The 25,368-nt window shown below is 37.2% G+C and overlaps 3 protein-coding genes across 5 annotated transcripts in view; all 3 read right to left on the bottom strand.

Annotated features, from left to right (window-relative positions):
- The window catches only part of GLU2 (glutamate synthase 2), a 33,752-nt gene extending 31,571 nt beyond the window's left edge, over positions 1-2,181 (bottom strand). The window contains exon 1 of the mRNA XM_068452264.2: positions 1,537-2,181. Coding sequence (XP_068308365.2) covers positions 1,537-1,830 — 294 coding nt within the window. The 5' untranslated portion in view covers positions 1,831-2,181. The remainder of the gene's footprint in view (positions 1-1,536) is intronic.
- Positions 2,182-15,317: 13,136 nt separating this feature from the next.
- Positions 15,318-19,720, bottom strand: LOC137713996 (phosphatidylinositol 4-phosphate 5-kinase 5). The gene is made up of 8 exons (XM_068453356.2): positions 17,917-19,720; positions 17,562-17,729; positions 17,269-17,434; positions 17,055-17,174; positions 16,774-16,967; positions 16,354-16,484; positions 16,181-16,253; positions 15,318-15,951 (listed from the first exon to the last, which is right to left on the bottom strand). Exons 1-8 carry the CDS (start codon positions 19,116-19,118, stop codon positions 15,660-15,662), a joined length of 2,346 nt encoding a protein of 781 aa, XP_068309457.2. The 5' UTR covers positions 19,119-19,720; the 3' UTR covers positions 15,318-15,659.
- A 731-nt stretch (positions 19,721-20,451) lies between these two features.
- On the bottom strand, positions 20,452-25,003 carry LOC137713451 (coiled-coil protein). Of its 3 annotated transcripts, none has more exons than XM_068452746.2 (6): positions 24,857-25,003; positions 23,526-23,618; positions 23,164-23,412; positions 22,687-22,848; positions 20,929-21,018; positions 20,452-20,791 (listed from the first exon to the last, which is right to left on the bottom strand). In XM_068452746.2, exons 2-6 carry the CDS (start codon positions 23,611-23,613, stop codon positions 20,595-20,597), a joined length of 786 nt encoding a protein of 261 aa, XP_068308847.2. In that variant the 5' UTR covers positions 23,614-23,618; positions 24,857-25,003; the 3' UTR covers positions 20,452-20,594. The 3 variants fall into 3 exon arrangements, with proteins under 3 accessions (XP_068308847.2, XP_088540809.1, XP_088540808.1); XM_088684683.1 differs by having other exon boundaries at positions 24,433-24,861; XM_088684682.1 differs by lacking the exon at positions 24,857-25,003 and having other exon boundaries at positions 23,526-23,752.
- Positions 25,004-25,368: the final 365 nt, after the last annotated feature.

Raw genomic sequence — 25,368 nt, 5'->3', positions numbered from 1 at the left:
ATTCATCCAAAACTCCTTTAAAAGTTGGTCTCCTATCCAAAACAATCCCCATAACTTCCAAATTGGAATAAACAAGTGTATTATTAAGACACACATATAAAATACTTTTCAAATTGGCATCACCACACCGCACAGCTTGCCCAAAAAGTAGAAGCCTTCCAATACCTATAATGAATTGAAAAACATTCCAGAATACACAAACATTCATTTTATTGTTCTATCCTTTTCGTATACCATTCCATAACTTTCTACCATGTCACTCTATGAGATTTCTCTTACACCATGCACCATAATCATCTCCACACTTGTTATCCACCACTTTTTGTAAAGGCTATCATGTTGTGTGACATATCTCTATAAAACAAAAGAAGCCTTACTAGAATTATTGCTGATTGAAGATCCTTGTTTGATATTCCAATGGATTAGACTCAATGCTGAAACTTTAAGGACAATGAGGTTTATCCTTTATTTTGGATTAAATATTATCTCATGCTAACTTCTGATGTTATGGCACAAAGGCAGAAACACAATCTCGATGACTAAATTGTTATAATTTTTTTTATCAATGAAGATCTGTTCAACAATGAGAGCAAAAATACCACTAGACTAAGAGCTAGTTGGTGATTGAACTGTTATTAATTGATCAATAGCTAACAGACATGATGATGAAACTAACAGCTATTATAGTGAGACATATGCACTTGTTATTTGTTTATAGCATATAAATCAATAGTTATCTCTCACTTTAAGTTTCAATAACTGTGTTTACGGTTTACCCATGTTGGGGCATTCGTGATGATTAAAGTGATGGCAATTCTAATAATCAGCACTTGGAGACACAGAGAGAGTGGCGTATTTTATATGACATGGGGCTCTGTGTGGTGCAGCTGAAGACTGAAGTGCTATATTCATAATCTTCTCGGCATGCATGCAGTAGAGGCAGATATATTTGCAGAATATACAGAATGACTACACTCGTAAATGTAAATCGTGGCCAGACTGAAACTTTCGTCTCTTCGAGTAGTATGTTTGATGTACTTGACGAAAATAAGCTCTAATAATCAAAACTACTGCCTTTACTCATGAGCAAAACCATTTGATAATCATATTCAACTAGAAGACACGAGTTAAATAACCCGGTGCTTGGGTAACATCGAGAGCATTTTCTTTCTCACTAAAACACTAGCTTAATTATCCGCAAAATCAAAGACTTGTGACCTGTAAGTTTGTAACTGAAATCACACATTCCGCTTTTCGGGAAAGTCAGAAAAAACATGGACGCTTGAAAGCAATGAAAAATGGATACTATACTTCCATGAATGAAGCCAAACAAACACTACCTAGAAGGACCTTGAAGAACAACCTGATTGATAGATATTATATCAGATACAACAAGGTCACGAATACCAAACAGCATACTACTGACAACTAAAACAGACACACAAAACCCGTTTACAATATTCCCCGCAACCAAACAAACACTTCCTCCTCATCCTCCTCTCAATAAAAGTGAGTGTGAAAGCAAAGCAAGCATACCTTAGGTTTTAAATCAGGAGTCATCGGAGTTGATTGATCCGAGGCAGCGGCGTCGCTGCTGCGTCCGACGTCAAGAACGGCGTTGACCGAGTGGCAGTTCCTGGAGACGAAATGAGGGAAGGTGCGATGGTCGGAGGCGGCTCCGAATTTCCTGCGAGTCCGCTTCGATTTACCGCACAAGCCGGCGAAATCGACGACGAAGAGTCCGTTCCGGGGCGGCTGGGTGGCGGGGGAGCGGCCATTGCTGGAGCAGTGAAGAAGCTGAGCAATCGGCGTCACCGACTGCAGAGCCATTGTTGGAAGCAGGCGCAGAGAGAGAAAGCGATGAGAGAAAGAGAGGAGTGTGAGGGTGAGTTTTAGAGAGAGACGGCGTGATGAGAGAGAAGGAGGAGTTTGTGGAGAGTGAGAAGTGTGGTGGTGAAGTGGATGAGGAGGGGATGGGATAAATGGGCGGGGCTCGAAGCGAAACCAACCACCCGCGTCTCACTTCACCTCACCTAGCTCGCCCTCTCTGGTTTGATTGACTAGTTCCGTCGTTTTCCTTCTTTCGATGGGATCTGCTGTGTGCCGCTCCATGACTTGTACGGTGTTCCCTCGGCTCATTTGAGTTTGACTTTCCAGTGTTCCCAAATCCCACTTTTGGTTGGGGGACAACTGGGAGGGGCGCCTCTGACTTCTAAAGGACGTATTTTCCGCTAATTTTTATAAAATAGTAGGGATTTACGATTTAGTAGTATTTTTTTTATGAGTAAATGAAAAGTTGTAGGTTCAATTCTCACTTCAAATAAGATTTTGAACCACATTATTACTAATTCATTGTAAGACTTCGTCCACCTTTCCACTTTCTTAGTTCAGATAATATTGTTTGATATGAATATTTTAGGTTACGAGATTGAAACAAATTATCAAGAGGCATGACTAGGATAAGAAGTTGTAATGAACTTCCATTTCTACCAATTATCCTATTCATCATTATTTCATACTCACTGATATCCCTCTTTATTTCGGATTTGGATCCTCGCCGGATCCCTTCCCTGGGGATCCTACAGATCAAATCGTGTGGCCACAGTTTTTTCCTTTTTTATATTTTTCATGCAAAACGAGTCTATTTTACTTTTAAAAATATATAAAGCATTTAATTGTGGCCGCACGATTTTTTATCAACAGTCCACGTGTGTTGATCCCTAGGATCCCTAGGGAGGGGATCCGGCGAGGATCCAAATCCCTTTATTTCATCCTTGACCAATAGTAGGAGGGTTTGATGATGACTCGGTATCATGAAGGCTCCATCTTTTCCGATTGTAAAATTTATTCTCACTTTATTAAGGACTTCTCCCTTTAGTTGTACACATTGGGGATCTGCATCCTGAGCTTCTCAAACTCTATCAACAAGGACGGTCTAACCTGAAAATGAGCTAGTAAAGCTCCTTGATGGTCTACATCGAGGATTGCATATGTGCTTTTCAACTTTGTCAATAGTGGAATGTAAATTGTCCAACTACCCATATGATTTTTTACTAAGAGCGTCGCCCATTACATTAGCTCTGCCAAGATGATACTCGATGGTGCAGCTGTAATCACTGATTTGCCTCACATTAGCATAACATATTGGTTTACCTACAAAGACTGGTCTGCATCACACTAGCAGAACATAACGGTTTGTCTCATATGGCATGCAGCCTCCCCTTCTAGCTGCCTACGAGGGATCTCTCCTATAAATAGCAAAGTCCAACAGGGGAATTCGTAACCACCACTTACTACTCAGAATTCACTCTATTCTAGTTTCTCTCAAATTATTCTTTGACTTAGGCATCAGAGACTCTTCGGTGGATGCCCTCCCCATTTTTCTTGGTTGTTCGTCAATTAGGCTAACAGAGTTTCTTGTTTTGTAGGTGAAGTTTTGTCATTTCAACCTTGTACAAAATTTGTACCCACAAATCCAAACCGCTCGAGCCTTAGTTCTTTTATGATATGAGAAATTATTTGACGCTTGCACAGCCATCCAATTTCTGCATGAGTGTTATGGGAGCGCACAACTATTTTTACTAATATAAAGATTTCATGAATATAAAATCTGGTGGCTGGCATATATAGTATTATTTATCACTCATCCGAACTTTGTAGCTTACCAAGTCTTGTCAGCAATGCAGTACACCATCCAAGGTGTAAGGTTTTTGTAGAATTAAGGCTGAGACTTCGAGTTTTTTAGCGATATTGGGGCAGTGTGCTAAGAGTTTAGGGTTCATACCCTTCAGGTTATTCTAGTTTAATTTGATGCCTAGTTCGCTTGTGAACTAGAATTTCTTATTAATTGTTATTTTGCTAATTATTCAATATAATTTATGTATGAGTTCCTTGTACATTGTGTTTGGTATCAAAGCGTGACAAGAATAAATAACAAGAATTTTAGGAAAAGCTGAAGCCGTTGCCGAAGTGTGAAACGACACCATCCATGTCGTTAGTTGAGAGCTCATGGTGTTATGGTTCTAGCTTCGTCGTCCATGAGTTTTGGGATCAAATTCGTCGGTCATCAACGACATTCAATATAGTTATCATCATAGCATATCTGGATTAACATATTGATATTACCATACATGCAAGTTCCACGACATCACGGTGCTACCGTAAAGGTGGCAAATGAATACATTGAATTGTTAATGGATACCCCATTAAGACCTATTTGATTTGATTTCACCTTATACCATCATCATTACTACCAATCTCACATCTATATTACGTGATATTAAATGAAACAAGTTTTAACGAGTACCCGTTAATAACTCAATGAGTTTATTTGCCATCTCTTGTGCTCCGCTACTGCACTTGTCACAAAAAAAATTTCTCTCATTCCCCAACATAATATTAGTGTAATAGAAGAATAATAATTGTGTGGTGTGAGGATCTGTATTTTAAAATTATATATTTACTTACTATAATTATTAAAAAGATTTATTGTTTTCATGTATATCTATATATAAAACCAAGAGAAAGGTGAATAGTGATTTGGGTGTCACAAAGCTTCAACAAAAATATTTGGACAAAATGTTCCCAAGACAAAAAAAACTTCAAAGGCATCCCTAAATAATGCATCCAATAAGGCATGGGCATTTTCGTCATTTTAATAGTATTTTTTTAATAATTATTATTTTTTTAATTAGTACCTCACAATATGCCAGCAATAATGTGATTCAATTTCTTTATTTTAAACATGTTCAAAACATCTTAAGAGGCATATAATGTTGGTTATAAAAAAGGTCATTCGCACGCGGATAATAATGTGATTAAATTAGTTGTCAAATGATTTTTTTTTAACAAATGATATTATCTACACTAAGGGGGAGGGGTGAGCTTCACAATGGGCTAGCAATAATGTGATTCAATCAGTTGTTTATTAAATATTATTTTCTCTATTTTAAATACATTCAACAAAAAGATTTGGACAAAAATGTCCCCAAGACAAAAAACTTCAAATGCATCCCAAAATAATGCATCAAATAAGGTAGGTGCATTTTTGTCATTTTAACCGTATTTTTTTAATAATAATAATTATTATTTAATTAGTACCTCACAATATGCTAGCAATAATGTGATTCAATTTCTTTATTTTTAAACATGTTTAAAATATCTTAAGAGCGCGTGTAATGCCGATTATAAAAAAGGTCTTTCACACGCAGATAATAATGTGATTAAATTAGTTGTCAAATGATTTTTTTTAACAAACGATATTATATATGCTAAAGGGGAGGGGGTGTGCTTAACCTGCAATGGGTTAGCAATAATGTGATTCAATCAGCTGTTTATTAAATATTATTTTCTCTATTTTAAACATGTTCAAAACATTTTAAAATGCGTGTAATGCCAATTATAAAAAAAAAATCTTTTGCATGCATCCACACTAAGGGGGATGGACTTAGTCTCACAATAGGTTAGCAATAATGTGATTTAATCAGTTGTTTATTAAATACTATTTTCTCTATTTTTAAACACGTTCAAAACATCTTAAGAGGTGTAAGATCCCATATCTCCCAGGCGTGAGAATCTTGTAAGCTTTATATGTATATTTTCATTTCTACCTAGCACGAGGCCTTTTGGGAGCTCACTGGTTTTGGGTTTCGTAGGAACTCTGAAGTTAAGCGAGTTCGTGCGAGAGCAATCCCAGGATGGGTGATCCACTGGGAAGTTCTCGTGTAAGTTCCCAGAAACAAAACCGTGATGGCATGGTCGAGGCCCAAAACGTACAATATCGTACTACAGTGGAGTCGAGCCCAGGATGTGGTGGGGGTCTGGGCCCGAATGTAACAAGAGGCGTGTAATACCGGTTATAAAAAAGGTCTTTTGCACACGAATAATAATGTGATTAAATTAGTTGTCAAATGATTATTTTTTAACAAACGATATTATCTACACTAAGGGGGAATGGGTGGGCTTAACCTCATAATAGACTAACAATAATGTCACATCCCGCCCCGGGCCCCCATCACATCCCGAGCTCTACTCCACCATAGCACAATATTGTCCGCTTTGGGCCCCAACCACGCCATCACGGTTTTGTTTCTGGGAACTCACACGAGAACTTTCCAGTGTGTCACCCATCCTCGAATTGCTCTCGCGCGAACTCGCTTAACTTCGAAGTTCCTCTGAAACCCGAAGCTAGTGAGCTCCCAAAAGGCCTCGTGCTAGGTAGAGATGGAAATATACATATAAGGCTTACAAGATTCACTCCCTTAGGTGATGTGAGATGTTATAAATAATGTGATTCAATCAATTGTTTATTAAATATTATTTTCTCTATTCTTAATGTAAATTCTATAGAAGTTGATTTTATTATGTGAATTCAGCTGTTTTAATTGGTTTATGAGGGGTTTCTTTTAGCATGATCTAAGATTATTCATTTACTTCAAATATTTGACTTTCCTTTTGTCAATTTATACATATAAATACATTTAAAACGTGTAAGTCGCACGTAGCACACCGTAATTAAAAAAATGTCTTCTACACGTACGTGAGCACGCGTATGAAAACTAATTTATTATAATTGCGACGACCTTGTATATTATATATATTTCTTACTTTTCATGTATGTATGGGCCTATTAAATGACCAAGAGAATACTTGTACTAACAGATTGCCCAGAACTTTTAGTTATGGTTATTGGTATCAAAGTTCAAAAATTAAGATTTAATATTATGAATTTGTAAGGCATTTCGAGCTAGACGAGCTAAAATTGTGCTAGATGAGGGAGATAATAGTATTATTTTTTTTTTTTTTGGCATACTTGTAAGGCATTTCGAGCTATTTCAATAAGAGATATTTGTTATTTTTTTTCAATATTTTTTTTGCACCCAGGGCGGGATTACTATTTCACTAACCCTGAGTCCGTGGCATGACATATGGTATAATGAAATAATTGTCGATGATTTCATGGTACCAAACTTGCGAACGGAGCTCAAACGCCTAAAGATGCCAAGTAAGCAAAACACCAATTAAGGACAAAAAAGTTTTTCTTTTTCTCTCCAATTTCAGCTATATGAAGTGTTTATTTACAGGACAAGAATTGTCTGCCCTCCTACTTCCGGTGTCCTCCTGTTTGTGTGGTCACAGTTAAGCCACATTAACATTTTATATTACTATTCATTTTTGTCTTATTATCTCTATAAAAAAAATATATAAAATGTTGACGTGGCTTAACCGTGACCACATAAAACAGGAGGGCACGGGAAGACACCAGAAATGGGAAGGGAGACAATCCTTGTCCTTATTTATAACTTGGTACATAATGATGGAGGTCTCACTTGCAACATTCCTGAGAAAATTGGGTAAAATTGGATATTACTCCTCACCAAAAGAGACTATATGTAAATATTAGGGAATAAATCTCGGCCCCTAAAACATTGAACTTTTTTATAAAACCAAACCTTAGTAAACATAGAGAAAAGGTCCAAACAAGCTTTATACACAGCAAAATTAAGGAAAAGCAAACACTTCAAAGAAATTTGAAACTATGACTCAAAACGTTGTAGTGTGTCGATTCATCTATAAAATACAAAGAGATTTTCTAATAAGTACAATTCAGTAAGTGACCACAAAACAATCATGATAAAAACGCCAATTACATGCCACTTGTAAAATTAATTTCCTTTTACATGCTATTTATGAAAGCATTTCATCTGAGGACAATACACAATCCATCATGCAATCAATAAAAAATAAGGAAAAATAATGAAAATGACTTGAAAACTTTGAGTTTTAATGATAAGGACAAAATAAAGGATAAAGTGAATAGTACCAGGATTGATTTTTTAGTGTAAAAATATGGTTTTTCATTAAAGTGAACAGTACCGTGAGTTTTTCGTTAAAACTTCCTAAAAAATAGTTATCACCTTGTTATGCATTCTTTCATTCCACTTTCCTTCTTCATATTAGGGGAAAATGTGTACATTATTTTAACCTCTTTTACGTACATGTGGCAAATTAACTCATTAGATTGTTAATAGGTATCCGTTAAAACTCATTTAATTTGATATCATCATAATATAGAGATGAAATTGGTAATGGTAATGATGTTGTAAGGTGAAATCAAAGTAAACGGGTTTTAATAGGTACCTATTAACAACCTAATGGATTGATTTGCCACCTCTACGTAAATATCCATTTATACTTCATTCAACACAACCATAATCCAGTTACATGCACAACGATATATACAGTATAAATATGGAAAGAACCATTTAACAAGAAGTTAGGCAAGGAACATTAAAGTGAAAGAGTGCGATCCAACAGGAAAAGTTTTTTCATGATGCTAGCATTTCTATCTCTTCTCTTATCCGACATTACGACAATTCCCTGTCAAATTTTACTTAGTATCCGATAAAAAATTGTTTTTCTTGTTGTTTTTAAAAGCGCCACTAGTGGATAGTTTCGTAGTAGTGATTATTTTATCTTAAACGGTCGCTACAAAGAAAAACAATAACTACCTCTTTCTCTTTCTTCGAAAAAGGTCCCTCACTCCTTCCTCGACCCTCGGATGGGTGGTGGTTCTAGCTTTCCTTCATGCTCACTTTTCTCACGTTTTCTAGGGTATTTTAGATGGGGGAGAATCTGAAACAAGTTTGGCCTAAAAACCCCCTTTAAAACCTTCCATCTGCTGTTCGAAACTCCCAAAAATGTCCCCCTTCCCCAAATCTCTGATTTGGCTGTTAGCCCACGATCTTATTTTTCCACTCACGTTTTAAACATAAAAGCACTCTTTTTTCACCTACCAATATTTTAAAAATGTCCTTGCATTAATTCAACTATTTTTCAGAAATTAAAATAAATTAAGCTAGTACTACGGTCTAATAGTATTCCTTTTCACTTGTAAGTGAAAGGTCATAGGTTCGATTCTCGCCAAAGGCGAATTTGAACCATATTATTACTAGCCTATTGTGAGACTAAACCTACTCCCTCCCCCTTAGTGTAGATAATATCATTTGTTAAAAAAAATAAATAAATAAATTAAAGGGTAATACTAAGGAGACTAAATTTTTAAGCCAAATTTTGCAAACTAAATTATGTGGATGTTGATGATTGCATTATTACTTAAGTGTTGATTAACGTACTTATTTCTTATTGGTAACACATCATTTGATTTGCAAATTTGGTTTAAAAATTTTTCTTTGAAATTATCCTAAATTAAAAGTTGATTATTTTTATTAGTGAACCCATACAACCAAGAAATTTTTAATTGTGACAGGAACATGAATGATACATCACCTGTTTTTATATAAGTGGTATGAAATTTTACTTTTTAAGTTATTAACTTTTTAACACACATATCTCATAATTTACATAATAACACGTGATGTACCACTTCGTATTCCGATCACACTGAAAAATCTCTCCATCCAAAGTCACCAACACACAACAACCCTTTTCCCAAAAACCTTAGGCCTAAGACCACCTCCTAGATCCCAGCCGCTCCAACCTCCACCCCACCTAGAAATCCCAGTCGCAGAACCACATCCCAAAACCACCAGATCTGGATATAGACGCACACATTCACGAGGAAAATAGAGACTGGGAAAGAGATAACACAATGAATTTTGATGCCGTCCATCTAGCCGTGAGGGAGGCGTGTAGGTTGAGTTCTCAGTGTGGGGTGGGGTTTTTGTTATTAGTTTTATCTTTTTATTTGTGACATTTTTATTTTCCTAAATAAATGTCTCACAAAAATGATTGGTTAATATATAGGTTTTAGGGGTCACTAGAATAGAACCCGTGATGCGGTGGGTTTTAAAACTTTGTTTAACATGTGTAAATATAATTAAATCTAATTATATCCATATCAAAAAAATATTTATTTACATCCTCATATTGAATAAGGAAAAAAGGTAAGTATATGCAGGATATATCACATATTAAAATCTATCTACATCAATACGGAAGTCTATTTGCATCCTTATGTGTAATAATGAACAAAAGATAGGTATTTGAAGAATACATTACATAGAAACAGTTGTGGATTAAGTTGTTCATACAAATACAATCACATAAAAATATATTTATATTCGATGTCCAAATTGTTCACACTACCATTTAGTAGTTCACTCTTCTTTCTTCTTTGTTTTTCTGGAGATGAGGATGCACATTTTTCCTCAGGTAATCTGTTCAAGATAAATACATTGGTTAGGTTTCTGATCATGGGAGCCTTTAATTGGCTTGTAAAAATGCACATTTTTCATATGAGAAGAACAACCAGTTTAGAGTTTCGAAAGATAAATAAAAATTTCAATTCTCACCAAAAATAAAGAGCCAAAGAAATACAGTGGGGTTTGAAGTAAATCATGTTGTTCAATATTTGAGCTTCCAATTTAGTATGCTTACATCTTCAATCTCCAACAAAAAAAAAAAAAAAAAAAAAAAAAACTAAACTAAAAAAGGGAAAAAATCATTTAGCATGTCGCATCCCGGTCCGGGACGGATCACTTCCTGGGCCCGCACCACCACCGTAACACGATATTGTCCGTTTTGGGCTTACCATTCCCTCACGGTTTTGTTTTTGGGAACTCACGAGCAACTTCCCAGTGGGTCACCCATCATGGGATTGCTCTAGCCCCCTTCTCGCTTAACTTCAGAGTTCCGATAGAACCCGAAGCCAGTGAGCTCCCAAAAGGTCTCGTGCTAGGTAAGGATGAGAATATACATTTCAGGATCACTCCCCTGGGCAATGTGGGATGTCACAATCCACCCCCTTAGGGGCCTGACATCCTCGTCGGCACACCACGGCCAGGGTTAGACTCTGATACCAAATGTCATATCCTGGCCTGGGGTGGATCACTTCCCGGGTCCGCTTCACCACCGTAGCACGATATTGTCCGCTTTGGGCTTACCATTCCCTCACGGTTTTGTTTTTAGGAACTCAAGAGCAACTTCCCAGTGGGTCACCCATCATGGGATTGCTCTAGCCCAAACCTATGCTCTGATACCAATTGTCGCATCCCGGCCCGAGACGGATCACTTCCCGGGCCCTCTCCACCACCGTAGCACGATATTGTCTGCTTTGGGCTTACTATTCCTTCACGGTTTTTTTTTTGGGAACTCACGAGCAACTTCCCAGTGGGTCACCTATCATGGGATTGCTCACTGGCTTCGGGTTCTATCGGAACTCCGAAGTTAAGCGAGAAGGGGGCTAGAACAATCCCATGATGGGTGACCCACTGGGAAGTTGCTCGTGAGTTCCTAAAAACAAAACCGTGAGGGAATGGTAAGCCCAAAGCGGACAATATCGTGCTACGGTGGTGGAACGAGCCCGGGAAGTGATCCGCCCCGGATCGGGATGCGACATAGTATACTTCTCCCAACATGTTTAAAATGCACGAAACCAACCAAATTGCTTCATTGCTCACCTATATCCTCAGTGCTATAGATTCGAATAAAAACCAGTAAATAAAAATGGTTAAGTAAAACCCTCATTTCTGATTACATGTTGAAAATTCTTTAACCCCTAAACCTACACCCACTATATTATTTTTGTAGTGCATACACTACAAAAACGAAAAAGAAAATGTTGCAATGGAGAAATTAGAAAATCATACCCTTATCAAAAATTGCACGGAAGGCATGTGAGGAAGCAAGCAGGCAAGTTCTGTGAGCATAGAACCATCTACCTGCAATTGATCAGTAAACAATCAAAAGGTTAAAGAGGTTCTTTATGTTAACAATACAATCACACATGCTAATTGAATGCTCTGTAATTAAGAAAAAAAAAAAGGAACTCACGCTGTGCTTCTTGAAAACTGGCGAGAGAGAACTGGAACTGGGTTGGAAGAACGTACTGGAAGCAAATGGAACAGCCCAGCTTTTTCAGTCTCGTCATGTCATAATTTTAACAATTTGGTCAAGTATAAAACCATCTGCCAGTTATAGTTTTTGTAAATTATGTAGAAGCCAAAAATCTAATAAATAGTCTAACAATAATGGAAAACCTCACGAAAGATTAAGAATCTTTTTACCTTTGTCTGTAGACAATCTTTTTTACTCCTATGCAAGGCGGTTAGGATTCAGGAGTGTATCTGCCCCTCTGAGATGCAAAATATAAGAAGATGATGTAAAAAATGTCAAAAAAATAGAAGATCACATTTTTTTTTTTTTTTTGGTATCAAATGGAAGAAAAATTAAATCACCTATATAAAAATATTCAAACTCAGTAATGTACAGAAAACTTTCAAATTGCAAAACAGTAAAATTCAATACAAAACCAAAATAAAAAAGAGGTATATTAAGTAGGCAAAAGTATTTAAATTATAGGATTTGAGAAATTTTAAGCTATATGGGAAATTCAATAATATTATTGTATCCAATTAATACTATTCAAGTTTTTATTGTGACAGCCCGTCTCGAATTATTTGTACAGTAGGTGCGAAAAGACTAAAATGCCCTTGGATGTTAATTGGTGTTGTGGGGTGTTGTTTTGTTGTTTTTGGTGGTTGACTCTACAGGACACACACACACACACCCATACCACACTCCCGTGACCTTTCTTTCTCTCTTCTCTCTCAGACTTCTTCCATTTTCTTTACAAGGTGTACGGACCATTTCCAAGACAACTATCTACACACGGATCGAAGGTTTGAAGGTGGGTTTTGGACTCTTAGCAAGCTCAGGAACTCATCCATACCAATTGTTGGACGTGAAACCCTCAAAAACCCGAGAACCAGGGAATCTCGATTCTGTGCACTATTCATGCACACGTGATCGTGGGGGTTTTAGAAGCTTCTAAGGTCATAGGAAGCTTTAGATCACTCTCACGAAGCTCGGGGAAGAAAGTTGAAGCATTTTGGACGTCGGGAAGCCCAGCATCTGTGAGTTGCAGGTTTGGCCGGAATATCGTGGGTTTTTCCGACGAGATTCTGTTGGTTTTAGGGCTTCAAAGCAGTAAGGTTTCGTTCTACTCTTCGTATGCTTCATTTTGGTACCAATTTCATGGAATTTGGTTGAGAAATGAAGAAGATATGAAGTTTTGAAAATTTTCCAGTTTCTGGCGAGAATTCGAGTTGCAGACGGCGGTGGACGGCTGCGGCCGGCGAGACTCACCGGAACAGACGACGAATATTCCGTCAACTCTGATGGAATATTCCTAACGGTAGTTAACGGCGTCAGGTTAGTTTTAACGGAATATGCTTGCTTTTGGACAGAATATTCCCTAACGCCATTAGGGATTCCGTCTGTGTGCCAGGCACGTGCCTGCATGTGGCCAGCGCGTGAGTGGTCGAAAAATTATTTTAAAAATATGAGGATGTTCGTAAGGTTGAGTAGATCACGTTGATGTATTCACACACCCCATTTGAGCATTGTATGAGAAGTTATTACCTAGTTTTGGTTATGTGCTTTAAATTGACGTTTTTATAGTTGTTTCGCATATAGGTGAGACCTATCCCGAGGACGAGTGCAGTCACTCGAGGCGGGGGGGGGGGGGGTTACGACCCTTCCACATACCAATGAGTGGGCTTTTGGGTTTTCCATATATACCTATATACTTGTGGTTTTTCCCAGAAGATGATATGAAATGTTTATATGTTTTAAATGCCATGCATAGCATTTGCCTATTTATTTATGCATTAGCAGTTGCATATATGTATGTTTGGTGCTATGGACGCACAGGTAAGTGCTTGGTAAGTTATAGTTTATAGTTGTGACGCAAGGAACCTAAGTAGGCTAGCCCTTTTCTATGATGTTTTGATGATCAGATAAAGCATGGCTACTGATGGGTTTTTATGAGAAGCCTAAGTGGGCTACAAATATGATACGATAAGCCTAGATGGACTTTTATTAGGTTTGAAAAGTCTTGGAACAAATCTCACGGTTCAGTTTGAAGGATATGCCCTGGTTTCTGATGCGGATCAACTTTAGGAATTAGAGTTGCAATTAAACTCTACAACATTATATGACCGTGCAAAGCAAATATCAACCCTATAAATACAAGGCGCTGTGCAACGTAAAAGGGACCTCCAATTCAACACACAATTGCCCTGCGCAAACCTCTCAAACACCTTGAGATTTTTTTTTATTTTCTTTTTTCCGCCGACACATCTTTAGTTTGGATAAACAACACTATGAAAGCAACCGGCGAACTCCTTCAGTTTGGATAAGCAGCACTGTTGCTGTAGAATCAACCGACCGCAAAGCACCTTCAGTTTGGATAAACAGCACTGCGTCGAGGCCGACTGGTTATCTATCCAAGTCTCGGTTGAGAAGGATTTTCGAACTTATTGGCAGAGGTCATCTCATTAGCCTTCTCGGTGAAGTGAGATGTTACCAGGTTACTTCATTCGGCACCCTGAGAGCCGAATTTGATATTGAAATTCGCAGAACTAGCAGCCTTGTCTTCAGGCTCTAGAACACGAAGGCCAAGACGTGTTCCTTCCTCGGCCGCAGTCGCAAGGTTAAGAAGTTAGCAACGCAACATCAACAAATTTTACTCCTCGGCCGACGAGTTGGCACGCCCCGCATACAATTGAAGGACGTAGTTAGCTTATTAGTTACTCTGCTTGCGCGCCACGTAGGTTTTGTAATTTTTAGGGTCAACAGGTTACGAAGCAAAGTTTCAGATGGAACAATTATTACTTTATTTATAACAATAACTAAAATTTACTTTATGTAGAACAAAAATTAAAAACTAATTTAATCGGACAAAAAATAAGGGTTCCAATCTCATTCCTCACAAGCCATGTTGGTGTGAATGTGAAATCTTCAAAGCATAACTCACGAATTAGTGTCCAAGCAAAAATAAATAGAAAAGACTCTACGTAGGATTTTAACCTCCACCTTGTCAATTTGTTTTAACGTTTAAAATAATTTATGAATATTAACTTAAAAAGAAAATTTTTAAATGACACAAAAATTAAAAATCTAAAATTTGACTTTCCCACCCCGAAACTTATTATAACACATTCATATCGTATGAAGTATTAGTTAGAACAACAGTCATCTTATTATACCCCCAATCTAAAATGTGTTTGATACAATAGTTAGAACAACAATCATATTATTGTGTTTGATACAAATATGATTGTTTTTTTGGAAGGTCCTGACTCCAACTGTTTTGTATTCCGAAACTTTGGATTTTTGTAATCTAAATTACTTTGAAGCTTTCGAAACCAATACAATGTGGCTACTTGGATAACAAGATGAACCCTATCAAGAAGTTAAAAAAAGAGGGAGAACGAAAAGAAAATAAAGGGTGAAAAAAAAAAGAGAATGGTGAGAAATTGAACAAAAAAACTAATTTAATCAGACAAAAAGAATGGTTTAGAAATAACAAACATTATCGATAAACCAAAAATTCACTTTTCCAGTATCCAATTGGATACAAATGCAAATGCTACAAGTCCCTCCCATAAACCTCTCTATCTCTCAATATCAGAGATAGAGACGAAGAAATAGATTAAAAATCATCAGAAAAATCTGGATTCTGATACAGTTTTACGAGGGTGAATCAATGGACTATATACTGCACACCAATATCTATAATTTAGTGAAATATGTACGTACTCTCGTCGTGTTTACGAAATAAAACTTTGTTGTCGAAATTTGAACAGTTTTCTTGCTAGTCAAGAAATGAAGAGAGAATTCCTTAATTTCAAGTTTCAAGTGGTTTCTTCCGCAAAAACTTTGTAAATGAAATCACGAAAGCGCCTCGAATATTGCCTCGGATCAACAGCGGATATAGAAGTTGCGTCGTACTGGATGGACTTGTATGCATGCTCAAGCTTCTTGCTTATGTCGTAGTCTTGAAGAATGTCTATGATTCCAAAGAACATTATAACATCATAATACTCCCCAGTTGGATCTACCACAAGTTGAAATTCACAATCAGTTTTTCTCTCCGTCTTTTCAACTCTTGCTGGCATGTTCAAACCCAATTTAATACTAGCCCACCTGCATCTCAAAACCAAATCGCCATAAAAAGCTTCATACTAGTTTTGCATTTCTCGCAGCTTAAATTGATTTTAAGTTTTCATAATCTCCGTTGTTCTTTTTTCCGTAGATACTGAGGTTGATATATATATATATATATATATGTATGTATGTAAGTATGTATGTATGTATGTATGTTCACTTGTTTCAAGCACCAATCATGAGTGGTTTAAGTAGAGAGAGATTTGACCTGGATGGATCTAAAAGAAGTTGATCCATGTCTGCTCGAGAAAGACGGGGAGCTCCCTCGCTCTCTTGGTCACCTGAGGGAAAGAAAACATAGCAGCCTCTTGTATGATGGGCAAATTGTTAATGAAAAATGAAGAAAATATAGGACTTCATATAAAAAAAAGTAATACCAACCAGTAGGAGTGTGTGCTCCAGAAGGAATAAGATCCCCAGCAGCTGATATATTTCTGAAATGCAGTCCAACCAACAGGCTATAATCCATTATCCTCTCCTGTTCAAGAAACTCACAATCCCTATCAATTTGCCTGCAAAAACACAAACACGTTCATTTAAGTACGTATATTTAATAGTTGTTGTCGTGATAAACATTTTAGCGTCGCATGGCCACCACCACCAACAACATTATCGATAATGTCACCAACTTAACCACCTATTACTAGGTGTGAGTTTTGTTGCAAAAGGCCTTACTGATATCATAGTGAACCTCCCACCACATATATTATTTTGTTATATTTCCGATGTGGGACTGTATTCTTCAACATGTTGTTCCAGTATGTTAGCAAAACAATGGAGCCAAAGAAGAAAACAGTTCACCTGCAAAAATCTTGAAACCATGTCTTCTGAAGTCGAAATATAAAGTTAAGATCAAGATCTTTAAGAATAGTCATTTCATCAATCTCTGTCTCAGGCTTATCTGTTGTTCGACCGAGGGAAGATCCCTTCAAGTCGAAACGTCTGTGAATTGTATATTCAGAACAGAAAAGGTTCCCCATGATGATGAACCGCACCTGGATCATAAGAAAATTGTGAATGGTATACTCAAAACTAAAAGTATAAACTAGTTGTATATAGATCTACCAATACTTGGAAAGTACCTTCTTTTGAATAGGTTGGCCCATTAGCTTTACACAATGTAGACCATAAAATTTAGTGACCAGAGTGTTTTCGTATGCTCGAACATGGTTGTAGTAGGCTGAAAGCATCCTTATAAGCACCTAATTCGCCGTTAAACGGAAATTAACCAAGTACTCAGTTAAGACTAGTGTTGATTTGAGAGAAAAATATGAGGGGAGTTCAAATAGAACTTACTTTAACTTCTGCCTTCTTCATTGTTTTAATCATGTAGCGGTCGTCATTGGTCAAGTAAAAGAAGCTGCCACTTTTACCAGGAGAGGAGAGTTCCCGAAGCGCATCATTCCCGCAAATGGATAACATGTAGTCTGCTTGATCGACCTTGAACAACTTTCTAAGGGTCCTGAACAGGAAAAAACATTTGTACATGATAAACGGTTACATCTAGCGAAATTAAGTTACATTTTCCCCGCTTTGTGGAAACCAGCAACAGCAAGATATATGTATATTTGTTATGTACAAGGTCAGACCTGAAGACTAATGGACAGTAATCCTTCCATTTAAATTCACAGGACTGGTGTGGCGGAGTGTATTTGGAGCCTTCTGGAGGAAATCTAGTCCAATATTTTTCCCTGGGGTCGAAAGCCGAAGGCTTCAGATCAAGGGATCCAGATGGACCTGGTCTGCCAACAGAATGCCTGTACATGAAATCATTCCACATACATCAAATGACTCACATTAGACTACAGGAATCAAATCCACGACATCTTTACAAGCGAAAGATCTACAATGCGTATGATATATTAGTAGTTGAATCAAAATGATAAGATAGAAACAAGAAGGTGCAATAAAATCGTTTGAAGTTAATTAATAAAGCATTAAAACCTGATTCCTAGCTGCAAATTGAGCATGAGTTCATAGTTTTTGTGGCCCCTGCTGATTGTTTCCCCCTGCCTCCTTGCAGTCTTAGGTACCTTCATTGGGAGTCCCCTTTGATTCCCATCTTCAACATGCAGACCCATCATATCTTCATCCAGTTCTCCCCCGACAGTAGAAGCCCTATGATCACCGGCATTACATGGTGATTCACCGCCTTGGGCGCTACCATCCCACATTTGCATCCTATCAAATGGTTTATCCAGCCCAACGCTTACCCTTCCATCCACCGACATTCTTCTCGGCTTGACACTCTCACCCTTTGCTGATCTCCACACTGCAAGCTTCTTCTGGGATGGCAAAACCGAAACCTTATCCCCTGGACAAATTATACAATTCTTCAAATCAACATTGTACACATCTTCAGGATTCCATTCAAGATTGGCGTCCGATGATGACTGGGATGGATAATAAGTCCCGTTCTGCTCGCTCAGATCCTTACTCCAATTCCCTACGTAAAGACTCCCATCAGGCCATCGGAAAGTTCCATTCCCTTTAGGTACACAATCTTCCCAATTTCCATCATACCTATTCCCATTACTCCAAACAAATGCCCCTTTCCCACAAATCACTCCATTTTTCCATTCCCCTGTGTAATGGTTCCCATCCTTCCATTGATACCTGCCTTGACCTTCCTGCAACCCGCGTCGCCATTCCCCCTCGTACCAATCCCCATTCGAATAATTCTTAGTACCATGTCCATGTTTTAAATTCATAACCCATTGTCCCTTAAAAGTATCGCCATTAGACCCTGTGTATGTACCATTCCCATCCATGTATCCGCTTTTAAACTCGCCCTCATATGTAGCCCCAGAAGGCCAGCTGAACCTACCTTTCCCCATGGTTTTTCCTTTAAACCACTCTCCAACATACATACAGCCATCGGTCCACAAGTACTTTCCTTGGCCATGAGGGAAATTTTCGCACCAATGACCGGTGTAGTAGTCTCCATTGGGAAGAATCCTATCTGCATTATATATCATATCTTCGGGGCCACAATCACTTTCATCGCTACTATGGTCATGATCATCATCGTCTGCATGATCCACTGAAATCCCGAAAATGCTGTTAGCACGCTTCCTTGCAGCCTGCGTCTTGCGCACCGTGGCTTCCCATGCCTTATACACACTACTACCACTTTCTTTGCTCATTTCTGCACTAACTCTTTGCAATTTCACGTCTCCATGAATATATTCACTCTTTCACAGTAAAATTTTGCAAACTAAACAAGAACGACGATCAAATAATTCTTTTATGCAGAAATCATGAAGGAATGAATCAAAATACCAATGCAGCATCATGTAATGATGATAAAACAAAAATTATGAATCTTCCATTTGAAGAAAAACAAAATTATTTCGGTTATGGTATTCTTTGTTTTTACGAGGAAAGCGAAAAGAGCGATTGAAACAAAGAAGTGCCTTTTGTTTCTGAACCAGATGAAGAAATGTGTGTCTGTTGTCGAAATTCTGACAAGTGGATGAACTTGTTTCACTGAAATCAACATCAAAACCGGGCGGGGTTGTCGCAGGAGAATTAAGTAATTAAGACAACATGGCTGCTAAATGCATGGTTATGTGTATTTATGTTTGTTAATTTGTGAAAAAAAATTGGTAATGCCGTTTTTGTATTAATAATAATAATATTATTTTTCATCAGATAATAGTGTTTCCACAAAAAATAAAATAAAATAATGTTGTTTTATCAATTTTGTCTAAGACGTAATGCAAATTACGCACTTATTTCATTTCATATATGAATTATGAAGAGAAGAAAGAGATAAACTTGATTTGGTTGTGGTTGGTGGTTGCATGGGAGTTTCATGCAACGATGGGTGAGGAGTGCAACTGTTTTCCTACGTTTGTTCTTTGTGGTTGTGAGAAAGTGTCGTTCATCTCCTACAACCTCTAACAACCATAAAACATTTAGAGAGAGGGAGAGAGAGAGAGAGTGTGTGTGTGTGTGAGATGCTTACTTTCTAGTATTCTTGGAGTTTTCATTAACAAAATGTCGGGAATATTAAGGGGATTAACCCTCAGTGTAGCCTGAGCGAGGGAGAGTAATGTATTTGATGTACATTATATCACCAATTTGAACAGATTTATTATGGTTGGAATAAGTAGTCTACTTTATACGAGCGATATTCTACATTAAACTAATTTAAACTGCAGTGAAGGAGAGTTGAACTCGAGCTCATAGGAGGGAGAATCAAAACTAATCCCTCAGGTGCGGACTATGTAAGTTTCTTGTTCGTTGTTCGGATTGTAGCAGGTATAGTTCAAGTGGTAAAAGTGTGATTCGTCCTCCCACAACCAGGGTTGGGAGTTTACAATTTGCTGCAACAAATGTACGAAAAGTTCCTTTATTTTGGCTACAAGATATGTCCTACAAAAAAAACAGTTGTAGTACAGACACACACACAAAGATCGAATAAGATGCAATTTCTTCGAGTTAAGTCAACCACGCATTCCGAAACCATATATATGCAAGCCAAGCCACTCAAGTTTTTCTAGCATTGAAATTGATTACGTGTGCTTACAAGACCAAATGCAGAGACCCTTTAAGCTACAGAGGTCATATACAGATCAAAAAGGAACGGAGCAAGTATTTGTCATGTAAGAAAAATATTAATCTTCATCTGTACCCCATGCTTCATCTTTCAACTTTTGCCTCATGACTATGCGGCTCTTTCGATCATCTTCCTGTTTCTTTAAATCCTTTGACCCAAAGGCCGTGGAAGGTAGTTTCAGCCCCATTCCATGAGCAATGAGCCTCTGAGCAGTTCTAGCTGATGTCTGTGGCCTTTGCCGAGGAGGTTCCAGATCTAGTAACGAATAGTATTAATACAATGTATGAGGCAAACAATATTTGTAGATAAGGGGACAAAAATATAGTGGTCTCCTTTGTGTTGTAAGAGAATATTATTGTGTAACGGTAAAAAGTTCATGTTGCTTTTTTTACCTTTCGGTGAAATTGAGCTCAAAAGGAAATCATTCTCTTCAAGCACTCGCACTGTCATAGAACATCGAACGCAGCTAAGAGCTTCGAGTGCTGCATAAAAATTAAAATCATGAAATGATTAAAGTAACTGCAAAGCAGAAACTTAAACGCAGACAATGAATCACAATTGTGTGCTTAATAGGCGTAAAATGTAATGCTTCGTGGAGGTCCAATTGCTAAACAAGAAAGGGAGCTCCCAGTCTACACAACCTAGTAAAAGGATTGAAACATCTATTCCTCCATAATCTTCTTCCATTTAAGCCATCATCACATTTTGAAATCAACAAAAGAATGACAGAGACATTGGAGCAAAAGAACATACATTAAGCCATCACCATAGCTAACTGTTTCAATAATGTTTCACCATCTAAGCATATTTGTCATTGAAAATGAAAAAATTAAACAGCTTGAAAAAATGAAACAGCTCTATATACAATTTTCTTTTAAATCATTTTAAGATTACAAGGCAGAATAACATTTTAATCCAAGACACGGGATGTTGTCAAAATGTGAGATTGATTTGCAACTCAACTACCACCAAGTTAGAACACAAAAAGAAGGGATGATAGAAGTCTGGTCATTGGTAGTACAAAAACTTCTTGAAAATTAAAGAGAGATAAAATTTCGTTCAAAGAGAATCTTCAGTAATATAGTTAGATAGTATTTTACAAGTCTTATACAGCTTAACGCCCAGACTACACAAATAAGCATGAATTAGTGCATAAACTGCCCTCGAACTTGAATGAAAATAAAGGCACTAGACATTACAAATACTCTTTTCCTCTATATCCCTTTTGTTCTCTCTCTACATCCCTTTTGTTCCATCTACTTTCTATATTTCAGGATTGAACAGGAGTTTATCCACTCGTTTCGTTTCTGGAAAAATTGCAATCTCTTCTTTCTCATATTGCTAAAAACCAATTTTATTTTTACTGATTCTTATAACAGGGTATTTTCTATGACCAGCATACACCAGCCATGAACATCTTCAAATACTTGAGACCACACCTTAACTTGCATAACTTTATTGTGACTGATAAGTATTGTTGGTTTACCATTGCTTCCAAAACATATGCAGATAGAATGTTGGCCAACAATTGTTAGGCTCTCTTTAGCCTCTACAACTAGAAGGCCCATATAGAATTCAACTTGCATTGAGTGTTTGTATCTATGTCCTATTTTTTTTTTTTTTTTTCGATTATAATAAATTGTTAATGATTGTACCAGTTTTGTAACTGCACTTACTGCTCTATATCCTACTGTAGCTCAAATTTCAACATTATGAAGCATCTTGATCAATGTCTGAAGGATGCTACGTTTGTTTCCTTTGTACTTTTACCATGCATGAGGAGTCCCATGACTGCAGGTAGTACCGACTAATTATCATAGTCAACCCTCATTCTGCCCAAAAATGGAATCAAATCACACACAGAGCCATGTCTGAACGTTAAACACTCATTCCTAAATCTAGGGGTTTTTGAGTTCTTAATTGGAACAAAAGTGAAATTATCCATCATCGGTTTTGTACATTAAGTACAATGTACAACTGTTTTTGGTCAGCCATTTATATCATCATCATACAACATGAGCAGCATAAATAATGAACAACACTAGCAGACCCGATAAATCCACGTCTAAGTTTGTAATGCAAGAATCTCTAAAATTTAATCATAAACTCCAAATTTATGAAGTTGAAAAACTCAGTAATTGTGTAATTACCAATTGATGGTGTTTGGAAAACTGCAAGAGCAACTGTATCATTGACCCAGCGAATAACAACTCCAGGATCTCTAATATTCACAAAAAGCTTCTCCAACTCTATTGTCGTAGTGCTTGGTGGAAAGTCAGCCAGAACAAGAATATGTTGTGTTCCATATTTTGCTGAATTCACAAGAACAAACACTCAGCTCCTGCATGCCATCTGAGATAAAATTTAAACCTACAGGCTAGAACCCCTAGATGCTATTTGACAATGATTACAAACAAAAAGTAGCCAGAATTTTATAGGATTTATTAAATAATTTACTTGTGAAGTTCTTTCATGTTCAACCAACGTGCAGACTTTCATATGGCATCAACATTTTCTTTTCTGGGTCAGAATCATTAACAGGTTGGAAGCCAAGGAACATCACTATATAAAAGAGAACATAGCATATTGGTTCCATCCAAATGAAATATGGAAAACAAATAACTTACATTTTATTAATTTTGGATCCCCCTCCAAATTATGGGACACATTTTCATCGTCTGGTGTGTCTTTATCAACAATTAACTTATCAGATACTTGATCACTGTAAAGTTCATGTTTCTTATATGAAAATGTTCCTCTTCCACGTCGCTTAGGGGTCTGAACTTTGGTATCTTCCAAAGATAGTTTTGATACTTCAGGCAAAGATTGTGACGAGAGCAATTCATCAGGTGTGCGATCCGCAATAGATTCCCAATCTGCAGTCACAAAATTAACAAGGATTTCATAATTATCCTATAACAACTTGCAAATAGGAGGAACCAATATCCACCACATCAACAATCAACACTAGCTACTGATTGAAACTTGCCTTCTTCTACTGACGTGTCTGAATGCAGCGGCAGCTTCGTCTCGACATCTTTTGTTAGACCAGTTGCTTTACTTGAGGAATCACTCATGTTTCCTGCCATTACAAAGTATACATACGTTTTTAAATAATTAAAGCATCACATAAAAACAACTTTTCCCATATCCATTTATTGCTAATAGTACGACACAAATGCAGATAGCGTTATTAGTCAAAATGGTCGATGATAAATTTCTCAACATATAACATCATATGTGTTTTGAAATATTTGTGGACTTTTGTCAGTATGACTCCGCTATCCTGATTAAAAACTATTGAAATCACTCCAACATCGAAACAAGTACAACACTATGAAATCCACAAGTGCGTATATGTAGCTGCTTCCAAGAAGTATCCGAAAATGCATAATGAGTTAGCCACACCAAAAATTGATTTTTCTGAAATTAAGGAGACGGAGAAAAATAATTAACTGTCGACATCTTCCAACGTTTGCCAAGATTAGAACTGTTTGTTTATGAAATAATAGAAAAAGTATATATCAACAATGCCCTGACAAGCTGCCCCAAGGGCCCAACCCTTAAAGATTCAAAACAACTTGTAGCTTATGCTATAGAATCCATTAAGTGGCAACAGGAGGAAAACAAAAACAGTTGTTTTCGTTGCAATATAAGTTATATAACCAATATCACTATGTACTATTCCTGCAATGCAGCCACCTCGACTAAACATTAGAAACTAGATCCAACAGATGCATCGACCCAGACATAAAAGTGCATAAACCAGCATACCTTATAACGATCAACTAAACACAAAAAAATCAATGACCCGTGTAATCAAATGTTACGATGAACCTTTTTGAATCCGATAACAAGGAAAACACGCGGTGCTAGTAATTGGGTATTTTACTTACTATCCAAAAAAACAAATACTAATCAAACCAAACGCAACCTGCGCCTTCAACCAAGGCCGGAGAGACACAGACAAACCCACACCCAATTTACCAGAGCCTAAAAACACTTAAAAGCCCTTAGATTCCAAGAAGCTTCCGTCGAAATTACGAAAAAAATTTGAATATGCTTAAATCAAAGCCACAGAAAAACGAGAACGTGAAGAAAAAACACAACAAAGTAGCGAGAGCTTTGAGCAGAAAAGGTCTCCTGAGAATCTAAGCTTTGGCTTGAAACAAGACCCAAATAAACCCTCGATTCCTAGAAACTTCAGTCGAAATTATGGAGAAATAGAACAGACAATGCAATTGGATGAAGATGTAAAGCAGTAAGCGTAAATGTTGAGGACAGTGAAGCAGCAGAGCAAATTGAAGGCAGAAAATTTACCCTTTTAATGGATGGATGGAAGGAGGAAGGAGGAAGGAGGAAGCAAGTGTAGTGGAACAAACGAAAGAGGGGATCTTGCGGGCAATGGGGGATCGGATGGATGGCTGCACACTTTCTTTTTTGATTTTGTGGTCTCTTCGGTCGTTCTGATTATCTGCTTACGTCAATTACATTTTACCCCTAGATCTGTCATAGATTTTAGGGTATATTATCAATTTCCCCCCTGAACTTGTGACCATTAGCCAATTTCCCCCCTCAACTTTAATTTTGGCCAATTTCCCCCCTGAACTCTCATGATTAGTCAATTTCCCCCCTCAACTTTAATTTAGCCAATTTCCCCCCTCAACTCTTATAATTAGTCAATTTGCACCCTACTGTTAAATTTGTAATTTGATCATAATTAACCAAGTGTGTGTAAGAAACTAAATAAGATGTATGTTAATCATGTTCCTATATCTTTATCCTATTACAAATAGATTAAAATTTAGAATTTTACAATTTATCATAGATAG

This window comes from Pyrus communis, chromosome 14 (genome assembly GCF_041283825.1).
Source record: "Pyrus communis isolate YQ-2024b chromosome 14, ASM4128382v1, whole genome shotgun sequence".
In the NCBI taxonomy this organism is placed as follows: Eukaryota; Viridiplantae; Streptophyta; class Magnoliopsida; order Rosales; family Rosaceae; genus Pyrus; species Pyrus communis.
The sequence above is the reverse complement of the archived record's forward strand: the minus strand, read 5'-3'. Positions and strand labels throughout refer to the sequence as shown.

Bases quoted from the DNA above. Each gene is read 5' to 3' on its own strand.
- LOC137713996 (XM_068453356.2), bottom strand. From the start codon at position 19,118: ATGAGCAAAGAAAGTGGTAGTAGTGTGTATAAGGCATGGGAAGCCACG. The intron at 17,730-17,916 runs GTTTTAATGCTT...TTTCATGTACAG, and splicing joins AATTTGCAGCTAGGAATCAG to GCATTCTGTTGGCAGACCAG. The intron at 17,435-17,561 runs GTCTGACCTTGT...TTTCCTGTTCAG, and splicing joins TACTGTCCATTAGTCTTCAG to GACCCTTAGAAAGTTGTTCA.
- LOC137713451 (XM_088684682.1), bottom strand. From the start codon at position 23,625: ATGGCAGGAAACATGAGTGATTCCTCAAGTAAAGCAACTGGTCTAACA. The intron at 22,849-23,163 runs GTAAGTTATTTG...TTGTGAATTCAG, and splicing joins GGATCCAAAATTAATAAAAT to CAAAATATGGAACACAACAT. The intron at 21,019-22,686 runs GTAATTACACAA...ATTTTTATGCAG, and splicing joins TTTCCAAACACCATCAATTG to CACTCGAAGCTCTTAGCTGC.